Source organism: Heptranchias perlo, chromosome 39 (assembly GCF_035084215.1).
Source record: "Heptranchias perlo isolate sHepPer1 chromosome 39, sHepPer1.hap1, whole genome shotgun sequence".
Lineage (NCBI taxonomy): Eukaryota > Metazoa > Chordata > Chondrichthyes > Hexanchiformes > Hexanchidae > Heptranchias > Heptranchias perlo.
In genome coordinates, this window is record NC_090363.1 from 11,956,039 (window position 1) to 11,976,200 (window position 20,162).

At 49.6% G+C, this 20,162-nt stretch overlaps 1 protein-coding gene across 4 annotated transcripts in view; it reads left to right on the top strand.

The window, feature by feature from the left end:
* LOC137305246 (ral guanine nucleotide dissociation stimulator-like) overlaps positions 1 to 20,162 on the top strand; it is a 137,628-nt gene that overhangs the window by 100,590 nt on the left and 16,876 nt on the right. For all 4 annotated transcript variants that reach the window (XM_067974091.1, XM_067974092.1, XM_067974093.1 and 1 more), the window contains 6 exons: positions 4,458 to 4,542; positions 6,747 to 6,815; positions 9,737 to 9,823; positions 13,343 to 13,375; positions 13,487 to 13,608; positions 14,699 to 14,791. In XM_067974091.1, coding sequence (XP_067830192.1) covers positions 4,458 to 4,542; positions 6,747 to 6,815; positions 9,737 to 9,823; positions 13,343 to 13,375; positions 13,487 to 13,608; positions 14,699 to 14,791 — 489 coding nt within the window. The remainder of the gene's footprint in view (positions 1 to 4,457; positions 4,543 to 6,746; positions 6,816 to 9,736; positions 9,824 to 13,342; positions 13,376 to 13,486; positions 13,609 to 14,698; positions 14,792 to 20,162) is intronic.

A 20,162-nucleotide genomic window follows, 5' to 3' on the forward strand; every position in this document is an offset into this window, starting at 1 on the left:
CAGAGATTCCCAGGTATAGTGTGTGGGGAGATCAGTATCCCAGTATTAGAGCCGAGATTCCCAGGTATAGTGTGTGGGGAGATCAGTATCCCAGTATTAGAGCAGAGATTCCCAGGTATAGTGTGTGGGGGAGATCAGTATCCCAGTATTAGAGCAGAGATTACCAGGTATAGTGTGTGGGGAGAGATCAGTATCCCAGTATTAGAGCAGAGATTCCCAGCTTTAGTGTGTGGGGAGATCAGTATCCCAGTATTAGAGCAGAGATTCCCAGGTATAGTGTGTGGGGGGAGATCAGTATCCCAGTATTAGAGCAGAGATTCCCAGATATAGTGTGTGGGGAGATCAGTATCCCAGTATTAGAGCAGAGATTCCCAGGTATTGTGTGTGGGGGAGATCAGTATCCCAGTATTAGAGCAGAGATTCCCAGGTATAGTGTGTGAGGAGAGATCAGTATCCCAGTATTAGAGCAGAGATTCCCAGGTATAGTGTGTGGGGGAGAGATCAGTATCCCAGTATTAGAGCAGTGATTCCCAGGCATAGTGTGTGGGGGAGATCAGTATCCCAGTATTAGAGCAGAAATTCCCAGGTATAGTGTGTGGGGAGAGATCAGTATCCCAAAATTAGAGCCGTGATTCCCAGGTATAGTGTGTGGGAGAGATCACTATCCCAGTATGAGAGCCGAGATTCCCAGATATAGTGTGTGGGGAGAGATCAGTATCCCTGTATTAGAGCAGAGATTCCCAGGTATAGTGTGTGGGGGAGATCAGTATCCCAGTATTAGAGCCGAGATTCCCAGGTATAGTTTGTGGGGGAGATCAGTATCCCAGTATTAGAGCAGAAATTCCCAGGTATAGTGTGTGGGGAGAGATCAGTATCCCAAAATTAGAGCCGTGATTCCCAGGTATAGTGTGTGGGAGAGATCAGTATCCCAGTATGAGAGCCGAGATTCCCAGATATAGTGTGTGGGGAGAGATCAGTATCCCAGTATTAGAGCAGAAATTCCCAGGTATAGTGTGTAGGGGAGATCAGTATCCCAGTATTATAGCAGAGATTCCCAGGTATTGTGTGTGGGGGAGATCAATATCCCAGTATTAGAGCAGAGATTCCCAGATATAGTGTGTGGGGAGAGATCAGTATCCCAATATTAGAGCCGTGATTCCCAGGTATAGTGTGTGGGGGAGAGATCAGTATCCCAGTATTAGAGCCGAGATTCCCAGGTATAGTGTGTGGGGGAGAGATCAGTATCCCAGTATTAGAGCCGAGATTCCCAGATATAGTGTGTGGGGAGAGATCAGTATCCCAGTATTAGAGCCGAGATTCCCAGGTATCGTGTGTGGGGGAGAGATCAGTATCCCAGTATTAGAGCCGAGTTTCCCAGGTATAGTGTGTGGGGGAGAGATCAGTATCCCAGTATTAGAGCCGAGATTCCCAGGTATAGTGTGTGAGGAGAGATCAGTATCCCAGTATTCGAGCAGAGATTCCCAGGTATAGTGTGTGGGGAGAGATCAGTATCCCAGGATTAGAGCAGAGATTCCCAGGTATAGTGTGTGGGGAGAGATCAGTATCCCAGGATTAGAGCAGAGATTCCCAGGTATAGTGTGTGGGGAGAGATCAGTATCCCAGTATTAGAGCAGAGATTCCCAGGTATAGTGTGTGGGGAGAGATCAGTATCCCAGTATTAGAGCAGAGATTCCCAGGTATAGTGTGTGGGGAGAGATCAGTATCCCAGTATTAGAGCCGAGATTCCCAGGTATAGTGTGTGAGGAGAGATCAGTATCCCAGTATTAGAGCCGAGATTCCCAGGTCTTGTGTGTGGGGAGAGATCAGTATCCCAGTATTAGAGCCGAGATTCCCAGGTATAGTGTGTGAGGAGAGATCAGTATCCCAGTATTAGAGCCGAGATTCCCAGATATAGTGTGTGAGGAGAGATCAGTATCCCAGTATTAGAGCAGAGATTCCCAGATTTCGTGTGTGAGGAGAGATCAGTATCCCAGTATTAGAGCAGAGATTCCCAGATTTCGTGTGTGAGGAGAGATCAGTATCCCAGTATTAGAGCAGAGATTCCCAGGTAGTGTGTGGGGAGAGATCAGTATCCCAGTATTAGAGCAGAAATTCCCAGGTATAGTGTGTGGGGAGAGATCAGTATCCCAGCATTGCTGCAGAGATTCCCAGGTAGTGTGTGAGGAGATCAGTATCCCAGTATTAGAGCCGAGATTCCCAGGTATAGTGTATGGGGAGATCAGTATCCCAGTATTAGAGCAGAGATTCCCAGGTATAGTGTGTGGGGGAGATCAGTATCCCAGTATTAGAGCAGAGATTCCCAGGTATAGTGTGTGGGGGAGATCAGTATCCCAGTATTAGAGCAGAGATTCCCAGGTATCGTGTGTGGGGGAGATCAGTATCCCAGTATTAGAGCAGAGATTCCCAGGTATAGTGTGTGGGGGAGATCAGTATCCCAGTATTAGAGCCGAGATTCCCAGGTATAGTGTGTGGGGAGAGATCAGTATCCCAGTATTGGAGCAGAGATTCCCAGGTATAGTGTGTGGGGAGATCAGTATCCCAATATTAGAGCAGAGATTCCCAGATATCGTGTGTGGGGAGAGATCAGTATCCCAGTATTAGAGCCGAGATTCCCAGGTATAGTGTGTGAGGAGAGATCAGTATCCCAGTATTAGAGCAGAGATTCCCAGATATAGTGTGTGGGGAGAGATCAGTATCCCAGTATTGGAGCAGAGATTCCCAGGTATAGTGTGTGGGGAGAGATCAGTATCGCAGTATTAGAGCAGAGATTCCCAGGTATAGTGTGTGAGGAGAGATCAGTATCCCAGTATTACTGCAGAGATTCCCAGGTAGTGTGTGGGGAGAGATCAGTATCCCAGTATTAGAGCCGAGATTCCCAAGTATAGTGTGTGAGGAGAGATCAGTATCCCAGTATTAGAGCCGAGATTCCCAGGTATAGTGTGTGAGGAGAGATCAGTATCCCAGTATTAGAGCCGAGATTCCCAGGTATAGTGTGTGAGGAGAGATCAGTATCCCAGTATTGGAGCAGAGATTCCCAGGTATAGTTTGTGAGGAAAGATCCATATCCCAGTATTAGAGCCGAGATTCCCAGGTATAGTGTGTGGGGAGAGATCAGTATCCCATTATTAGAGCAGAGATTCCCAGGTCGTGTGTGGGGAGAGATCAGTATCCCAGTATTAGAGCAGAAATTCCCAGGTAGTGTGTGGGGAGAGATCAGTATCCCAGTATTAGAGCCGAGATTCCCAGGTATAGTGTGTGGGGAGAGATCAGTATCCCAGTATTGGAGCAGAGATTCCCAGGTATAGTGTGTGGGGAGAGATCAGTATCGCAGTATTAGAGCAGAGATTCCCAGGTATAGTGTGTGAGGAGAGATCAGTATCCCAGTATTACTGCAGAGATTCCCAGGTAGTGTGTGGGGAGAGATCAGTATCCCAGTATTAGAGCCGAGATTCCCAAGTATAGTGTGTGAGGAGAGATCAGTATCCCAGTATTAGAGCCGAGATTCCCAGGTATAGTGTGTGAGGAGAGATCAGTATCCCAGTATTAGAGCCGAGATTCCCAGGTATAGTGTGTGAGGAGAGATCAGTATCCCAGTATTGGAGCAGAGATTCCCAGGTATAGTTTGTGAGGAAAGATCCATATCCCAGTATTAGAGCCGAGATTCCCAGGTATAGTGTGTGGGGAGAGATCAGTATCCCAGTATTAGAGCAGAGATTCCCAGGTCGTGTGTGGGGAGAGATCAGTATCCCAGTATTAGAGCAGAGATTCCCAGGTAGTGTGTGGGGAGAGATCAGTATCCCAGTATTAGAGCCGAGATTCCCAGGTATAGTGTGTGGGGAGAGATCAGTATCCCAGCATTACTGCAGAGATTCCCAGGTACTGTGTGGGGAGAGATCAGTATCCCAGTATTAGAGCAGAGATTCCCAGGTATAGTGTGTGGGGAGAGATCAGTATCCCAGTATTAGAGCCGAGATTCCCAGGTATAGTGTGTGGGGAGAGATCAGTATCCCAGCATTACTGCAGAGATTCCCAGGTAGTGTGTGAGGAGATCAGTATCCCAGTATTAGAGCCGAGATTCCCAGGTATAGTGTGTGGGGAGAGATCAGTATCCCAGTATTGGAGCCGAGATTCCCAGGTATTGTGTGTGGGGGAGATCAGTATCCCAGTATTAGAGCAGAGATTCCCAGGTATAGTGTGTGGGGGGAGATCAGTATCCCAGTATTCGAGCAGAGATTCCCAGGTATAGTGTGTGGGCCAGTGCTGTAGTATCTAACCGTTACTGTGCAGCTCAGATTTCCCAAAGGAGGACTCTCCCATCAGTCTGTGTCACACTCAATTACATCAGTCTGTTTGGTTCTGACAGGCCTGTAACACGATACAAAAAGACATCCTCAAGGGGTAAACATCTAATATTTTTACTTTGCATTGGTTTCCAGGGAAGTCCTTCGGAGTTACGAGGACCTCTCGGAGATCTTTTCGGACAAGAACAATTATTCACAGAGCCGGGAACTGCTGATTAAAGTAGGAGCTTTGATTTTAGCCTTAAATGGCAGATTTCTATATACGGATTTTTGCCATGTGGATAATTGATGCTCCATTTAAAGACTCTCGGAGAGTCAAACGTTTGGGGAGATTGAAGAAGCTGGGGTTGGTCTCCTTAGAACAGGGAAGGTTAAGGAGAGATTTGAATGAAGTGTTCAAAATCATGCAGGGTTTTGATGGAGTCAATAAGGAGACACTGTTTCCAGTGGCAGAAGGGTCGGTAACCAGAGGACACAGATTTAAGGTGATCGGCAAAAAAGCCAGAGGCGAGATCAGGAAGTTTTACGCAGCGAGTTGTTATGATCTGGAATGCACTGCCTGAAAGGGCGGTGGAAGCAGATTCAATAGTAACTTTCAAAAGGGAATTGGATAAATCCTTGAAAAGCAGAAATTTGCAGAGCTATGGGGAAAGAGGAGTGGAGTGGGACTAATTGGATAGCTCGTTCAAAGAGCCAGCACAGGCATGATGGACTGAATGGCCTCCTGTGATAGATATTGCTATAAATAATACTCGAGTAATTATGGTGCTGTTTTGACTTCCACTTATTAGGGGGTCACTATAGTGTAATTCGTAATGACCCTGTCAGGCAATCTTCACAAAAGATGCTGCCCTGGAATACCGAGGGGGCAAAAGAGGGGAGTTCACCCGTTTCTCTGGGTGGGGTTTCTGCCGAACTCCCGCCCAGTTGATGCCAGGACACCCTCGGCGGGGGGAGTCCCACCGAATCACCCAGCTGCCCAGCGGCAGAAGCTCCTTGCAATCCCATCTGGTCCCGCTCATTGTCCCCCTTGCGGCAGATTTTTCCTGCTCCTCACCTGGGTCCAGCAGGGCAGGGTGGAGAGCAGCACATGGGCTAAGAGATGGGAAATCGGGCAGGCCCCCTTCAGGGCGGGTGCTCCTCCAGGCTCAATTTTCCTGTCTTCCCTGCATACAGGTGGTGATCCACTGCCTGCAGGTGCAGAACCTGGAAAACCCACCCACTAGTTTCCATAACTGGCCTCCCTGGAAGTTCATGGTGGGGTTCTGAACTTGTATTAGTGCCACTAATTCACTATACTGAAGTCCCAGTCTCCATTCACCAATACTGATTCATTGAATGGGAATTCCAGTGCCCTTGCACTAGTTTCACCATCCCTTGAATGGGAGTCACAATGCCCTTGCACTAGTGCTACTATTACACTGAATTTTGAGTCCCTTTGTCGTGCATTCGTGCAATTATTTCACTAAATCCTTGACCCAATGCCATTACACCAGTGATACTATTTTCTGAATGGGAGTCCCTGAGCCCTTGCACTACTTCTACCATTCCTTGAATGGGAGTCACAATGCCCTTGCACTAGTGCTACTATTACACTGAATGTGAGTCCCTTTGTCGTGCATTAGAGCAATTATTTCACTGAATCCTTGACCCAATGTCCATACACTGATAATACTATTTCTCTGAATGGGAGTCACAATGCCCTTGCACTAGTGCTACTATTACACTGAATGTGAGTCCCATTGTCGTGCATTAGTGCAATTGTTTCACTGAGTCCTTGACCCAATGTCCATACACTGATAATACTATTTCTCTGAATGGGAGTCACAATGCCCTTGCACTAGTGCTACTATTACACTGAATGTGAGTCCCTTTGTCGTGCATTAGTGCAATTATTTCACTGAATCCTTGACCCAATGTCCATACACTGATAATATTATTTCTCTGAATGGGAGTCACAATGCCCTTGCACTAGTGCTACTATTACACTGAATGTGAGTCCCATTGTCGTGCATTAGTGCAATTGTTTCACTGAGTCCTTGACCCAATGTCCATACACTGATAATACTATTTCTCTGAATGGGAGTCATAATGCCCTTGCACCAGTGCTACTATTACACTGAATGTGAGTCCCTTTGTCGTGCATTAGTGCAATTGTTTCACTGAGTCCTTGACCCAATGTCCATACACTGATGATACTATTTCTCTGAATGGGAGTCATAATGCCCTCGCACTAACTCTACCATTTCACCGTGTGGACATCCCTGTGCCCTTGCACTACAGTTGGCACTTATCTGAATGCCACATTGACCTTGTACAGGAGTGATGTCTCCCTGGAAGGGAGGCCCACTGCTCTTGCACTCGAGCCAAGAGTCCAATGGATTAAATAAAAGAAAAAACAAATCCTTATTTCCAAATTCACAGGAAGGAACGTCGAAGTTTGCCACACTCGACAAGAAACACCCAAAAAGGCCAAAAGACCACAAAGTTCCTGTAAGTATTTTTTCTCACTCTATCCTTGTTGGGCCAGAATTTGCTCTCAAAATAACACGAGGCTAACAGCGCTCACCAATATTTACGCACAACTGGCACGGCAACTTCAGGCGCGGGGCAGATGCCGAGGTTTAACGCGCAAAAGCGGACGTTGCTGTCCGAGATGTGGTGTTCGCTTCCCGAAAGCGGCATCTCACTGGCTGACTGCATTGAACGGCGTGGAGTTCCTGTATTTTCACGGTCGATGTGAACTAAACTCGCCACAGAAAGTTCGGACCTTTTTAACGATGTGATGAGTCTCAATTGCTGCCAAACAATCTCTCTGGCACTGAAAATTAACTTTAACAAGCATGGGGTCCCGTTCCCTCAGCTTTTAATTATTGTTGGCGATTTTAAAAAAAGGTTTAAATTAAAACATTTTTTAAAAAGTTTTTCTTTCTATCTTTTTTTCTCTCTCTCTTAATCCAATCTTTCTTTCCCTCTCTTTATTTCGCTTTCTGTACCTGATTTGACATTGAATTCACTATTCTAACTTACACTGTTCAGACTCTGCGCTGTGCATTTAGGATCGTGAATGTTTGAGATAGACAGTTGCTTGCCCCGTTCACACTGGTCCCAGATGCCCTGTAGAGGGCACCCGCGGCGTATCCGCCTCCCACTTACAGCAATTTGCGGTGCAAAATCTCATGGAGATTAGACGGGAAAGGGCAAGACTAACTAACGGAGGGCCGTTCTGGCCCAATGTGTGTTTGGCTTCTGTTGCAGCTTTTAAAAGAGTGGCCCTGATGCACCAGGAGCTTTCATAGTGGTTACCTGTGGTGTAACTGGCAGACAGGAAACCATGCTATGCCTTATGTAGTAAGGTTCAGACTGGGCCCCATCCCCATTTAATATACCACCACTATAAACACTGGATTCCCATGGCATTATTTCGAAGAAGAGTTCTCCCCGGTGTTCTGGCCAATATTTATCCCTCAACCAACATCACTGAAAAAACCCCCCAGATGATCTGGTCATTATCTCATTGCTATTTGTGGGATCTTGCTGTGTGCAATTTGGCTGCCGCGTTCCCTACATTACAACAGTGACTACACGTCAAAAGTACTTCATTGGCTGTAAAGCGCTTTGGAACGCTCTGAGGTTGTGAAAGGCGCTATATAAATGCAAGTTCTTTATCTCCAACTCCCTTCTTTATCAGCTCCACCGACATTAGAGGGAGGGGCAGTGCTGATCCTGGGGAGGCCCCACATCCATTTCAACAGGGGTGACAATTTGGATCGGCTTTGCGAGCCGAGACCAGGGACACCCGATCGTGGAGTGACACGAAATTCCTCAGTGGTCCTCTTCCTCTCCCAATGCAACATTGTTTACGCCATTTCTATGGAGGTTCTGCTGGTCGCTCGCTGATGTTACAGCCAGAGACTGGAAGAACTCTCCTTCATTACAGCGAAAGAACCTGCTCCAGGATGAGCTGAGAGCTATCCCATAGCGTAGATCACCAGAGGAGGTTTCTCTTTATTCATTCTGGGGACACTGGTGTCGCTGGCAAGGCCGGCATTTATTGCCCTTGAGAAGATGCTGGTGGGCCGCCTTCTTCTTGAACCGCTGCAGTCCGGCGTGGCGATGGTGCTCCCACTGTTGCTGTTAGGTTGGGAGTTCCAGACTTTTGATCTAGTGACCATGAAGGAACGGGAGATATACGTCCAAGCCGGGATGATGTGTGAGCCAGAGGGGAACTTGGAGGTGGCGGTGTCCCCATACACCTGCTGCCCTTTGTCCGTCGAGGTGGTCGATGGTTTGGGAGGTGCTGTCGAAGAAACCTTGGCGAGTTGCTGCAGTGCATCCTGTGGATAGGACACACTGTGGCCACGGTGCGCCTGCGGTGGAGGGAGTGGGTGTTTAAGGTGGTGGATGGGCTGCCGATCAAGCAGACTGCTTTGTCCTGGATGGTGTCGAGCTTCCTGAGTGTTGTTGGAGCTGCACTCATCCAGGTCAAGAGCAGAGTATTCATCACACTAGCCGAGAAAGGGAGGAGACCTGAAACAGCATTTTTCCGTGTGGTGACATATTCATATGTAGATTTTATAACAAACAATGTTTATATTTAGTCCTATTTTGTCCAGGCGCAAATGGTGGCAGTACATAACAGGGAAAACACTCCCTCTAGACTTTCCATCCCCTTCAGAAACTTTCAGCTTTCCCACTTAGAGCTGGCTCAAAGTTCTTTTGCTGCACTCATGGACGGGGAATGATTTCCAATCTCTTCCCCTGGCTCCCGGTCCGGGAACATCTCGATTTTAAAATTCTCATCCTTGTTTTCAAATCTCTCCACGGCCTCGCCCCCCCTCCCTATCTCTGTAACCTCCTCTAGCCCTACAACCCTCCGAGATCTCTGCGCTCCACCAATTCTTGCCTCTTGCGCATCCCCGATTTTAATTGCTCCACCATTGGCGGCCGTACCTTCAACCGCCTAGGCTCTAAGCTCTGGAATTCCCTCCCTAAACCTCTCCGCCTCTCTCTCCTCCTTTTAAGACGCTCCTTAAAACCTACCTCTTTGACCAAGCTTTTGGTCACCTGTCCTAATGTCTCCTTATGTGGCTCGGTGTCAAATTTGGTTTGATAATCGCTCCTGTGAAGCGCCTTGGGACGTTTTACTAGGTTAAAGGCGCTATATAAATGCAAGTTGATGTTGTTCCCTAATTCTAGCTGCCCTCAATCTGAATCCTCTCCAGGATTTGCCTTTCCCCAAGTGCAGGGGCCTAAATTAGACACTGAAGCCCACATGCAGTCCTACCGGTGTTGCATGGAATGTCAGTACTGATTTACGAGCCAGAGCAAGCAGCTGCTGTATATACGAGTGTGAAAATCAGTGAGATATAAAAAGCACTGAGCATAATTTGCATGTGTTCCTGTCTCAACAGAACGTAGTTCAGGGCACAGTACCATATCTTGGGACATTTCTAACGGACCTGGTTATGCTGGACACTGCAGTGAAGGACTACGTAGAGGTGAGTCTATAGCCGATAGATTTCTTTCAGAAAATAACTTTTTGGGGAACGCAACATATGAGCAATTTGAGACGTGACATGTGGTCGGAACAGGTGACTTTGGATCTATGGTTCCCAAAGCTCTCCACCACTGGGGGTTTTCCTCGCCTCATGTCTGGGTCTGTTGGAGACTAATTGATAGAGATTGATTGCTACGATTAATCAACGACTCCCATTATCATTATATCGTGTGACTACCAGGATAGTAGAAGGCCAACTGGATGGTCCTGGTCTTTTTACCTCTAGCGATCCCTATGTTCCTGTGTAATTCTCAGGCCCCTATCTGCACTGTTCGACCTTTCCCATAATTAGCGTCAATTTATTGAATCATAAAATGATAGCTGTCCCTGTTAAATGAATTCCTATTAAAAGAATTGCAAAAGCCTGGATTTATTCATCCCAGTGTTCCACTAAAGCAGATGTGCGGAGCCCTTTTTTGCCAATCTGTGTGTTTTTTTTCACAAGCGTTTCCGTCCAGATGTGACAGTCGACCAGTGATGTGTCAGCGGCTTTTTCACCTCATCAGGTTCTGGGGCCCAAGCGTGTTTGACAATCAATGTGTGCAAACCGCCTCATCTGGTGCGAATGCACAAACTTTGTGATGCTTATAACTCACCCATGTTATGAGCAGCGCACAAACCCTTTGGCATCAGACTGCGACCGGATAACTGTGAGGGCAATTTTAACCTAACCCGCCCGTCGGGACACTGACTGGATTGGGGGGTCGGGGGGGGGGGGCAACACTGGTTTTAAACCCCGCCCCGATTTCAATCTCCGTTGAAGTCAGTATCGGGCGGGGGTGTAAAACCGGCGTTCCACCCCATCCCGTGGGATTCCCGCCCGGCAAATCCGGTTAAAATCACCCCCACTGCCCATCTCTTGAAGATTTGTAATGCTGCACTGTGTATCGTGATGAAGCAGATGACATAAATACACTCTCCGTTATCCATGACAACTGGGTGACTGTCTTTACAGTCCTGAAATCACCATCCAGTTTACAGTCCATTGTTAAATTAAGAGCAGGAGTAGGCCATTCGGCCCCTCGAGTCTGCTCTGCCATTTTCCCGTCTACCTATTATAACTCCCTCGTTAATCAGGAATCTATCTAACTCAGCCTTAAAAATATTTCAAGAGATGTATCCTGCAACACAAGCTGTAGTTTTAAATGACATTGATATGGAATAAGAGCTCCCTTGATAGCTCAATGGGTGAGTGTACCACTGGGGTGGTATAGAGCCACAGACAGACGATGACCGTGGCAGCTCCCATCGCTGATCTAGACTGGGCTCGTCGACCTAAGCCTGGACGACCCTGAAGATCTTACTGCCCCTGGATTTGGGAGAGGATCAATTGTCCTGGCTTCACGCTTCCATACTTAAGAAAAGACATACTTGCTCTCGAGGCAGTACAAAGAAGGTTCACTCGGTTAATCCCGGGGATGAGGGGGTGGACAGATGAGGAGAGGTTGAGTAGATTGGGACTCTACTCATTGGAGCTCAGAAGAATGAGAGGCGATCTTATTGAAACATATAAGATTGTGAAGGGGCTTGATCGGGTGGATGCGGTAAGGATGTTCCCAAGGATGGGTGAAATTAGAACTAGGGGGCATAATCTTAGAATAAGGGGCTGCTCTTTCAAAACTGAGATGAGGAGAAACTTCTTCACTCAGAGGGTAGTAGGTCTGTGGAATTTGCTGCCCCAGGAAGCTGTGGAAGCTACATCATTAAATAAATTTAAAACAGAAATAGACAGTTTCCTAGAAGTAAAGGGAATTAGGGGTTACGGGGAGCAGGCAGGAAATTGGACATGAATTTAGATTTGAGGTTAGGATCAGATCAGCCATGATCTTATTGCATGGCGGAGCAGGCTCGAGGGGCCGATTGGCCTACTCCTACTCCTATTTCTTATGTTCTTAAACCCACGGGAAAGACAGACAGAAAAGAAGGGCCTTCGAGTCTGTCCCTTTCAGCCATGTAAGCAACGCAAGCCCCATGATTCCCCACCTCGCCAGCTGCCCACGTAACCTCCTGGGAGAGGCAACAAATAAAAAAAAAACCCCAGGGCCAATTCCGGGAAAGAAGAATTGTGGGAATTCCCTCTCCGATCCCCCAAAGGCGATCGAGAACCAAGTTCCTGATCACTGCCTTTCTCGAGGGGCAGGATTGAGGTGAGATGCGAAGCATCCCACGGTGGAATAGCTGGCCGACAATCACTGCCGAGGCGCACCCCACGGGGAATTGCCACGTGGGCGAGCCGCCAAAAGGCTGCCTGCGCGAATAGAGAGGGACCCCGGAATGACGCGGCGACTTCAGGAAAGGGCTGAAGAAAATACGGATATGCGGAAAAGACGGGCAGGAAAAGGCCAGCTGGTCCATCAGGCTTGCCCCACGCACCAGGACGGCCGGAGCATCGTGACTAAACACTTCCTCCCCCCCCTCCCCCTTTCTCCTCTCCCCCCCCCCCCCCCCCCCCCCCCTCCGTAGTCATGTAATCTCCTGGGAGAGGGAAAAAAAACACAGAGAAAAATCTCAGGTCCAGTAAGGGGGGGGGGGGAATAATAACAACAACAACAACTTGCATTTATATAGCGCCTTTAACGTAGTAAAAACATCCCAAGGCGCTTTACAGCAGTGATTATCAAACAGAATTTGACACCGAGCAACATAGGGAGACATTAGGACAGGTGACCAAAAGCTTGGTCAAAGAGGTGGGTTTTAAGGAGCGTCTTAAAGGAGGAGAGAGAGGTGGAGAGGTTTAGGGAGGGAATTCCAGAGCTTAGGGCCTAGGCAGCTGAAGGCACGGCCGCCAATGATGGAGTGATTAAAATCGGGGATGCGCAGGAGGCCAGAATTGGAGGAGCGCAGAGATCTGGGAGGGCTGTAGGGGCTGGAGGAGGTTACAGAGATAGGGAGAGGGGCGAGGCCATGGAGGGATTTGAAAATGAGGATGAGAATTTTAAAATCGAGGCGCTCCCAGACCGGGAGCCAGTGTAGGTCAGCGAGCACAGGGGGTGATGGGTGAACGGGACTTGGTGCGAGTTCGGATGCGGGCAGCAGAGTTTTGGATGAGCTCAAGTTTACAGAGGGTGGAAGATGGGAGGGTGGCCATGAGAGCATCGGAATAGTCAAGTCTGGAGGTAACAAAGGCACGGACGAGGGTTTCAGCAGCAGATGAGCTGAGGCAGGGCGGAGACGCGGATACTTTGGAAAATTCCTCTCCGACTCCCCCACCCCCTCGGGGATTGAAACCAGTCCAGGGGATCACACGGACCGAGTGTTATCTATAAAGACACTTACCTTCCATGTGATGCGCTCTCTGCCCCAGTCAGGAAACTGGTCCAGCTTCCTCTTGAAGGCATAAAATTGTGGGGATGAAGAGGAAAGGAGTCTTTCCGACTTTTAAAGAGAGGAAAAGGCAGGGGAGTTCGATTCTCAACTGCGTCAAAATATAACTCTGAATAAAATGTTGTCTTTCTTCCAGAATGGATTAATTAACTTCGACAAACGGAGAAAGGTAACAGTTTCTACAGGCTATTTCCTTGACACATTTCCTGCTGCTCTTTCTGTTTCAAGTATTGGTTCGTCAATTTTGTTTCCAATTATTTTTTTCTCGGGGGAATGACAGGAATTTGAAATAATCGCCCAGATTAAACTACTCCAGAAAGCCTGCAAGAATTACAGCTTTCAGAAGGAGCCTGAATTTCTGAACTGGTTCTACAGCCTGCAGACGCTCAGCGAGGCCGACAGGTAAGACTACAACTTGCATTTATATTTTTTTTATTATTCGTTCATGGGGATGTGGGCGTCGCTGGCGAGGCCGGCATTTATTGCCCATCCCTAATTGCCCTTGAGAAGGTGGTGGTGAGCCGCCTTCTTGAACCGCTGCAGTCCGTGTGGTGACGGTTCTCCCACAGTGCTGTTAGGAGGGGAGTTCCAGGATTTTGACCCAGCGACGATGAAGGAACGGCCGATATATTTCCAAGTCGGGATGGTGTGTGACTTGGAGGGGAGCGTGCAGGTGGTGTTGTTCCCATGTGCCTGCTGCTCTTGTCCTTCGAGGTGGTAGAGGTCGCGGGTTTGGGAGGTGCTGTCGAAGAAGCCTTGGCGAGTTGCTGCAGTGCATCCTGTGGATTTATATAGCGCCTCTAACGGAGTAAAACGCTCCCAAGGCGCTTCGCAGGAGCGATTATCAAACAAAATTTGACACCGAGCCACGTAAGGAGATATTAGGACAGGTGACCAAAAGCTTGGCCAAAGAGGTAGGTTTTAAGGAGCATCTTAAAGGAGGAGAGGGTCAGGGAGAGAATTCTGATAACGCTCCTGTGAAGCAGCTTTGGACGTTTCCCGACATTAAAGACACCGTATAATTGCAAGTTTTCGGTGTTGCAATGTAACAGTTCAGATTCTGCTCGATATAAAATGGTGGCACACATTTAAAGGGGGATCAGGGGGAAGCAGACACTAAACAAACCTTCAGTTCCTTTTCTTGCGGCTGATGTTTGCGATTCAGTTTTCGGACTGCGAGGAAACACCAAAGGTTGGAAGATTTCTCCGTCTACTGGCAAGTAATAAAACCAGTGACAACAAAGATTCAGGAACACTCAGCCACACTCAAAAAGAGCAGTTCAGCTGATTTATCGATTAGATTCATGACTCGTTGATAAAGAACCCGGGGATAATCAGTAACAAGGCCTCCCGGGGAGTGGGAGTCGACACTCTGCTTCTGCGAATCAGTGCTGGGCAGAATCAGACCCAAACTTCAGTGCTCAGAGACCGACGGGGACTGCCGTTATTCCCGCCGATTTTCAAACATGAAAGTACTTGTGTCTTTTTCCAGTTACAAGCTGTCGTGCGAAGTGGAGCCTCCAGCAGACTCGGCCAGCACCCCCACAAAGCCTCGTCCAACACTAATCATCACACCCTGCGACGAGTAAGTCCCACACACTTGCGGCTTCACATCTTTGATGTTCTGCGGCGTGGCGTAACCTTACACCCCTTCTGCGGACACACTCTGTCCTCCGACTCCCCCTGAACGATACTCAAAACAGTTCCAACAGTCGACAATAATCGATTCGAAATCCAAACTATTTCGGTGGGTGTTGGCTGTCGTTTGGGCGGATGTGATGTCTGACTATGAGGTGGGGAGAAGGGAGATTTTATCCTTCAGTGCCTGGGTGTTACTGTGAAGGGGCAGATCCCACGTCCTTTATGGAACCCGCCTGATATTTGTTCCGTTCAAATTAATGGAGTGAAAATCGGATGGGATTCTGTAACTTGTGGCCGATCGGCCCCTTCCAGAGTACCGCCCAACACGGTGACGGTGAAGGTTTGCCCTGTGGAGTGAAGACGTCAGGTGAGGCTGGGTCAGAGGGCAAGCGGTCATTTTCCCCAGGGTAGATAGATGAAATTCAGCCCTCATCTTAAAGTCCGACATAGTTTAAAGCCTCTTCCCCTGAAAGGCTGTGGATGCTGGGAGGCAATTGGAGCTCTCGAGACGGAGATCGATAGAGTTTTGTTGGGTGTAGGAGTCAAGGGATACGGAGTTGAGGTACGGATCGGCCATGATCTAATGGAAGGGCGGAACAGGCTCGAGGGGCTGAATGGCCTCTTCCTGTTCCTAATGTTCCTACATTTTGCCCTTACTTTTATAGGACGCTTTGATTTTGTATTATTATTTGTAGTCGAACAGCACAGCTAACATCAATTGGGAGCAGTGGGGTTTCCCTGCAGTATAGGCTAAGGAGCTGGGAGACACAAAGCTGAGGTGCTACTGCGCCACCTCTTGTGGGAAGGTGGAATTACAGCGTGACATGTTTACATAGGCAGTTTTTTTTTTATTCGTTCATGGGATGTGGGCGTCGCTGGCGAGGCCGGCATTTATTGCCCATCCCTAATTGCCCTTGAGAAGGTGGTGGTGAGCCGCCTTCTTGAACCGCTGCAGTCCGTGTGGTGAAGGTTCTCCCACAGTGCTGTTAGGAAGGGAGTTCCAGGATTTTGACCCAGCGACGATGAAAGAACGGCGATATATTTCCAAGTCGGGATGGTGTGTGACTTGGAGGGGAACGTGCAGGTGGTGTTGTTCCCATGTACCTGCTGCTCTCGTCCTTCTAGGTGGTAAAGGTCGCGGGTTTGGGAGGTGCTGTTGAAGAAGCCTTGGCGAGTTGATGCAGTACATCCTGTGGATGGTACACACTGCAGCCACGGTGCGCCGGTGGTGAAGGGAGTGAATGTTTAGGGTGGTGGATGGGGTGCCAATCAAGCAGGCTGCTATGTCCTGGATGGTGCCGAGCTTCTTGAGTGTTGTTGGAGCTGCACTCATCCAGGCAAGTGGGGAGTATTCCATCACACTCCTGACTTGTGCCTTGTAGATGGTGGAAAGGCTTTGGGGAGTCAGGAGGTGAGTCACTCGCCACAGAATACCCAGCCTCTGACCTGCTCTTGTAGCCACAGCATTTATATGGCTGGTCCAGTTAAGTTTCTGGTCAATGGTGACCCCCAGGATGTTGATGGTGGGGGATTTGGCGATGGTAATGCCGTTGAATGTCAAGGGGAGGTGGTCAGACTCTCTCTTGTTGGAGATGGTCATTGCCTGGCACTTGTCTGGCGCGAATGTTACTTGCCACTTGTCAGCCCAAGCCTGGATGTTGTCTAGGTCTTGCTGCATGCGGGCTCGGACTGCTTCATTGAGGGGTTGCGAATGGAACTGAACACTGTGCAGTCATCACTATAATCATCGTATTATAAATACAAACAAAGGAATTTATGAATGGAAATGCACGCAGACATAAAGTGGCAGAATTTCTGAAGGGAAGGGGGATGGGTACAGGTCTCCCTGTCTCCTGGTGTAACTTCAGTGAGTGATCGAAGAAAGCCCCAGCAAAATGGCGTAGATATCTGTTTACACCGACAGCAAATTCCCACCGAAATTCTAGCCCAAGATTTTGACTCTATTGGATCTTTGGCGCATTGCCGACAGTGAGTTGGAGGATAGAACGTTTTATAGAAGGTGTGTAACACATGGATAATTATTGGGTCACTGGATTAGGGCGACTGAATCACTTATATTCTGTTTTGGGGATTGAATTTAACAATTCTGGCCTTTTTTGCATGAAAAGTATAAATGAGCGGCCTCTACGATAATGGTGAGGATTTTCTGTTCTGAGACTCTTGCGGTATAGATTTCGGAGGTTCTGGGATGTGGGAGCAGTGTGAAACGTTTCCCCCAGGTCTGAGCTGCGGGGTGAGTCTGGTTTTTACTGTGTCAGTATAGAGTCGGCAAACACAGTATTTAAAAGGGGTTTTCAGGCTTTAAACCAGTTTCAAGCAGGATTCAGTCTGACAGGCCAGGATCGTGTGGGTGAGGAGGGGGGGACAGAGGGGAGTGTGGAAGAAGTGAGTCAGGAACAGGGTAAGGGATGTAGGGCTTGTCTGGGAGATCGCAGGCTGGTGATCAGAGACAGGGTGGGAAGGGGAAACGCTGGCGACTGGGTCAGGTAATGGGTCAGCTGAGATTCTATGGGATTTATGGGCTGGGGATGCAGCAGGGGGTGAAGAGCTGAGATCCAGGGATAGGTCGCAACAGTTCACAGTCCCTCACTACCACTCTCACTCCCTCTCTCTCATTCCCCGTCTGTCTCACCCACTCTCACTCCCACTCTCTCAGTCCCTCCCTCTCCCTCTCTCTCATTCTCTCTCTCACTCCCTCTCTCTTAGTCCCTACCTCTCCCTCTCTCTCATTCCCTCTCTCACTCTCTCTCTCTTAGTCCCTCCCTCTCCCTCTCTCTCATTCCCTCTCTCTCATTCCCTCTCTCTCATTCCCTCTCTCTCATTCCCTCTCTCTCATTCCCTCTCTCACTCCCTCTCTCTCAGTCCCTACCCCTCTCTCTCTCTCATTCCCTCTCTCACTCCCTCTCTCACTCCCTCTCTCTCATTTCCTCTCTCATTCCCTCTCTCTCATTTCCTCTCACACTCCCTCTCTCATTCCATCTCTCACTCCCTCTCTCTCATTCCCTCTCTCCCTCCCTCTCACATTCCCTCTCTCACTCCATCTCTCACTCCCTCTCTTGCTCTCTCTCTCCCCCTCGCGCACACACACACCCAGTCCCTCTCTCACTCCCTCTCTTATCCCCTCTCTCACTCACTCTCTCTCTTACTCCCTCTCTCGCTCCCTCACTCCCTCTCTCTCACTCACTATCTCACTCCCTCTCACACTCGCCTCTCTTATTCCCTTTATCTTTCTCCCTTTCTCACTCCCTCCCTCCCGCTCCCTTTCTCACTCACTCTTTCTCACTCCCTCACTCTCTCTCCCTCTTTCTCACTTCCTCTTTCTCACTTCCTCTCTCTCGCTCCCTCTCTCTCGCTCCCTCTCTCTCTCCGTCTCTCACTCTCTCTCACTCCCTCTCTCTCTCCATCTCTCACTAATTCTCTCGCCCCCTCTCTCGCCCCCTCTCTCGCCCTCTCTCTCGCTCCCTCTCTCTCGCCCCCTCTCTCTCGCCCCCTCTCTCTCGCCCCCTCTCTCTCACCCCCTCTCTCTCGCCCCCTCTCTCTCGCTCCCTCTCTCGCTCCCTCTCTCTTGCTCCCTCTATCGCTCTCTCTCACCCCCTCTCACATTCTCTCACTCTCTCTTTTTCACTCTCTCTCTCTCACTCCCTCTCTCATTCTCTCTCTCATCCTCTCTCCCCCCCTCTCTCTCCCTCTCTCTTACTCCCTCTCTCACTCCCCTCACGCTCTCTCTCATCCCCTCTCTCACTCCCCTCACGCTCTCTCTCATCCCCTCTCTCGCTCACTCTCTCTCACTATCTCACTCACTCGCTAACTCACTCACTGTCTGACTCCCTCTCTCACTCCCTCCCTCTCACTCCCTCTGTCACTCCCTCTCTCACTCACTATCTTGATCCCTCTCTCGCTCCACCTCTCGCTCCATCTCTCACTCCATCTCTCGCTCACTCTCTCTCATTCCCTCTCTCCCTCCCTCTCACATTCCCTCTCTCACTCCATCTCTCACTCCCTCTCTTGCTCTCTCTCTCCCCCTCGCGCACACACACACCCAGTCCCTCTCTCACTCCCTCTCTTATCCCCTCTCTCACTCACTCTCTCTCTTACTCCCTCTCTCGCTCCCTCACTCCCTCTCTCTCACTCACTATCTCACTCCCTCTCACACTCGCCTCTCTTATTCCCTTTATCTTTCTCCCTTTCTCACTCCCTCCCTCCCGCTCCCTTTCTCACTCACTCTTTCTCACTCCCTCACTCTCTCTCCCTCTTTCTCACTTCCTCTTTCTCACTTCCTCTCTCTCGCTCCCTCTCTCTCGCTCCCTCTCTCTCTCCGTCTCTCACTCTCTCTCACTCCCTCTCTCTCTCCATCTCTCACTAATTCTCTCGCCCCCTCTCTCGCCCCCTCTCTCGCCCTCTCTCTCGCTCCCTCTCTCTCGCCCCCTCTCTCTCGCCCCCTCTCTCTCGCCCCCTCTCTCTCGCCCCCTCTCTCTCGCCCCCTCTCTCTCGCCCCCTCTCTCTCGCCCCCTCTCTCTCGCCCCCTCTCTCTCGCTCCCTCTCTCGCTCCCTCTCTCTTGCTCCCTCTATCGCTCTCTCTCACCCCCTCTCACATTCTCTCACTCTCTCTTTTTCACTCTCTCTCTCTCACTCCCTCTCTCATTCTCTCTCTCATCCTCTCTCCCCCCCTCTCTCTCCCTCTCTCTTACTCCCTCTCTCACTCCCCTCACGCTCTCTCTCATCCCCTCTCTCACTCCCCTCACGCTCTCTCTCATCCCCTCTCTCGCTCACTCTCTCTCACTATCTCACTCACTCGCTAACTCACTCACTGTCTGACTCCCTCTCTCACTCCCTCCCTCTCACTCCCTCTGTCACTCCCTCTCTCACTCACTATCTTGATCCCTCTCTCGCTCCACCTCTCGCTCCATCTCTCACTCCATCTCTCGCTCACTCTCTCTTACTCCTTCTCTCCATCTCTCAACCCTCCTCTCATCCCCTCTCTCGCTCTCTCTCATCCCCTCTCTCGCTCTCTCTCATCCCCTCTCTCGCTCTCTCTCATCCCCTCTCTCGCTCTCTCTCACCCCCCCTCTCTCACCCCCCCTCTCTCACCCCCCCTCTCTCACCCCCCCTCTCTCACCCCCCCTCTCTCACCCCCCCCTCTCACCCCCCCCTCTCTCACCCCCCCTCTCTCACCCCCCCTCTCTCACCCCCCCTCTCTCACCCCCCCTCTCTCACCCCCACTCTCTCACCCCCACTCTCTCACCCCCACTCTCTCACTCCTTATCCCTCATTCCCTCTCTTACACTCCTTATCCC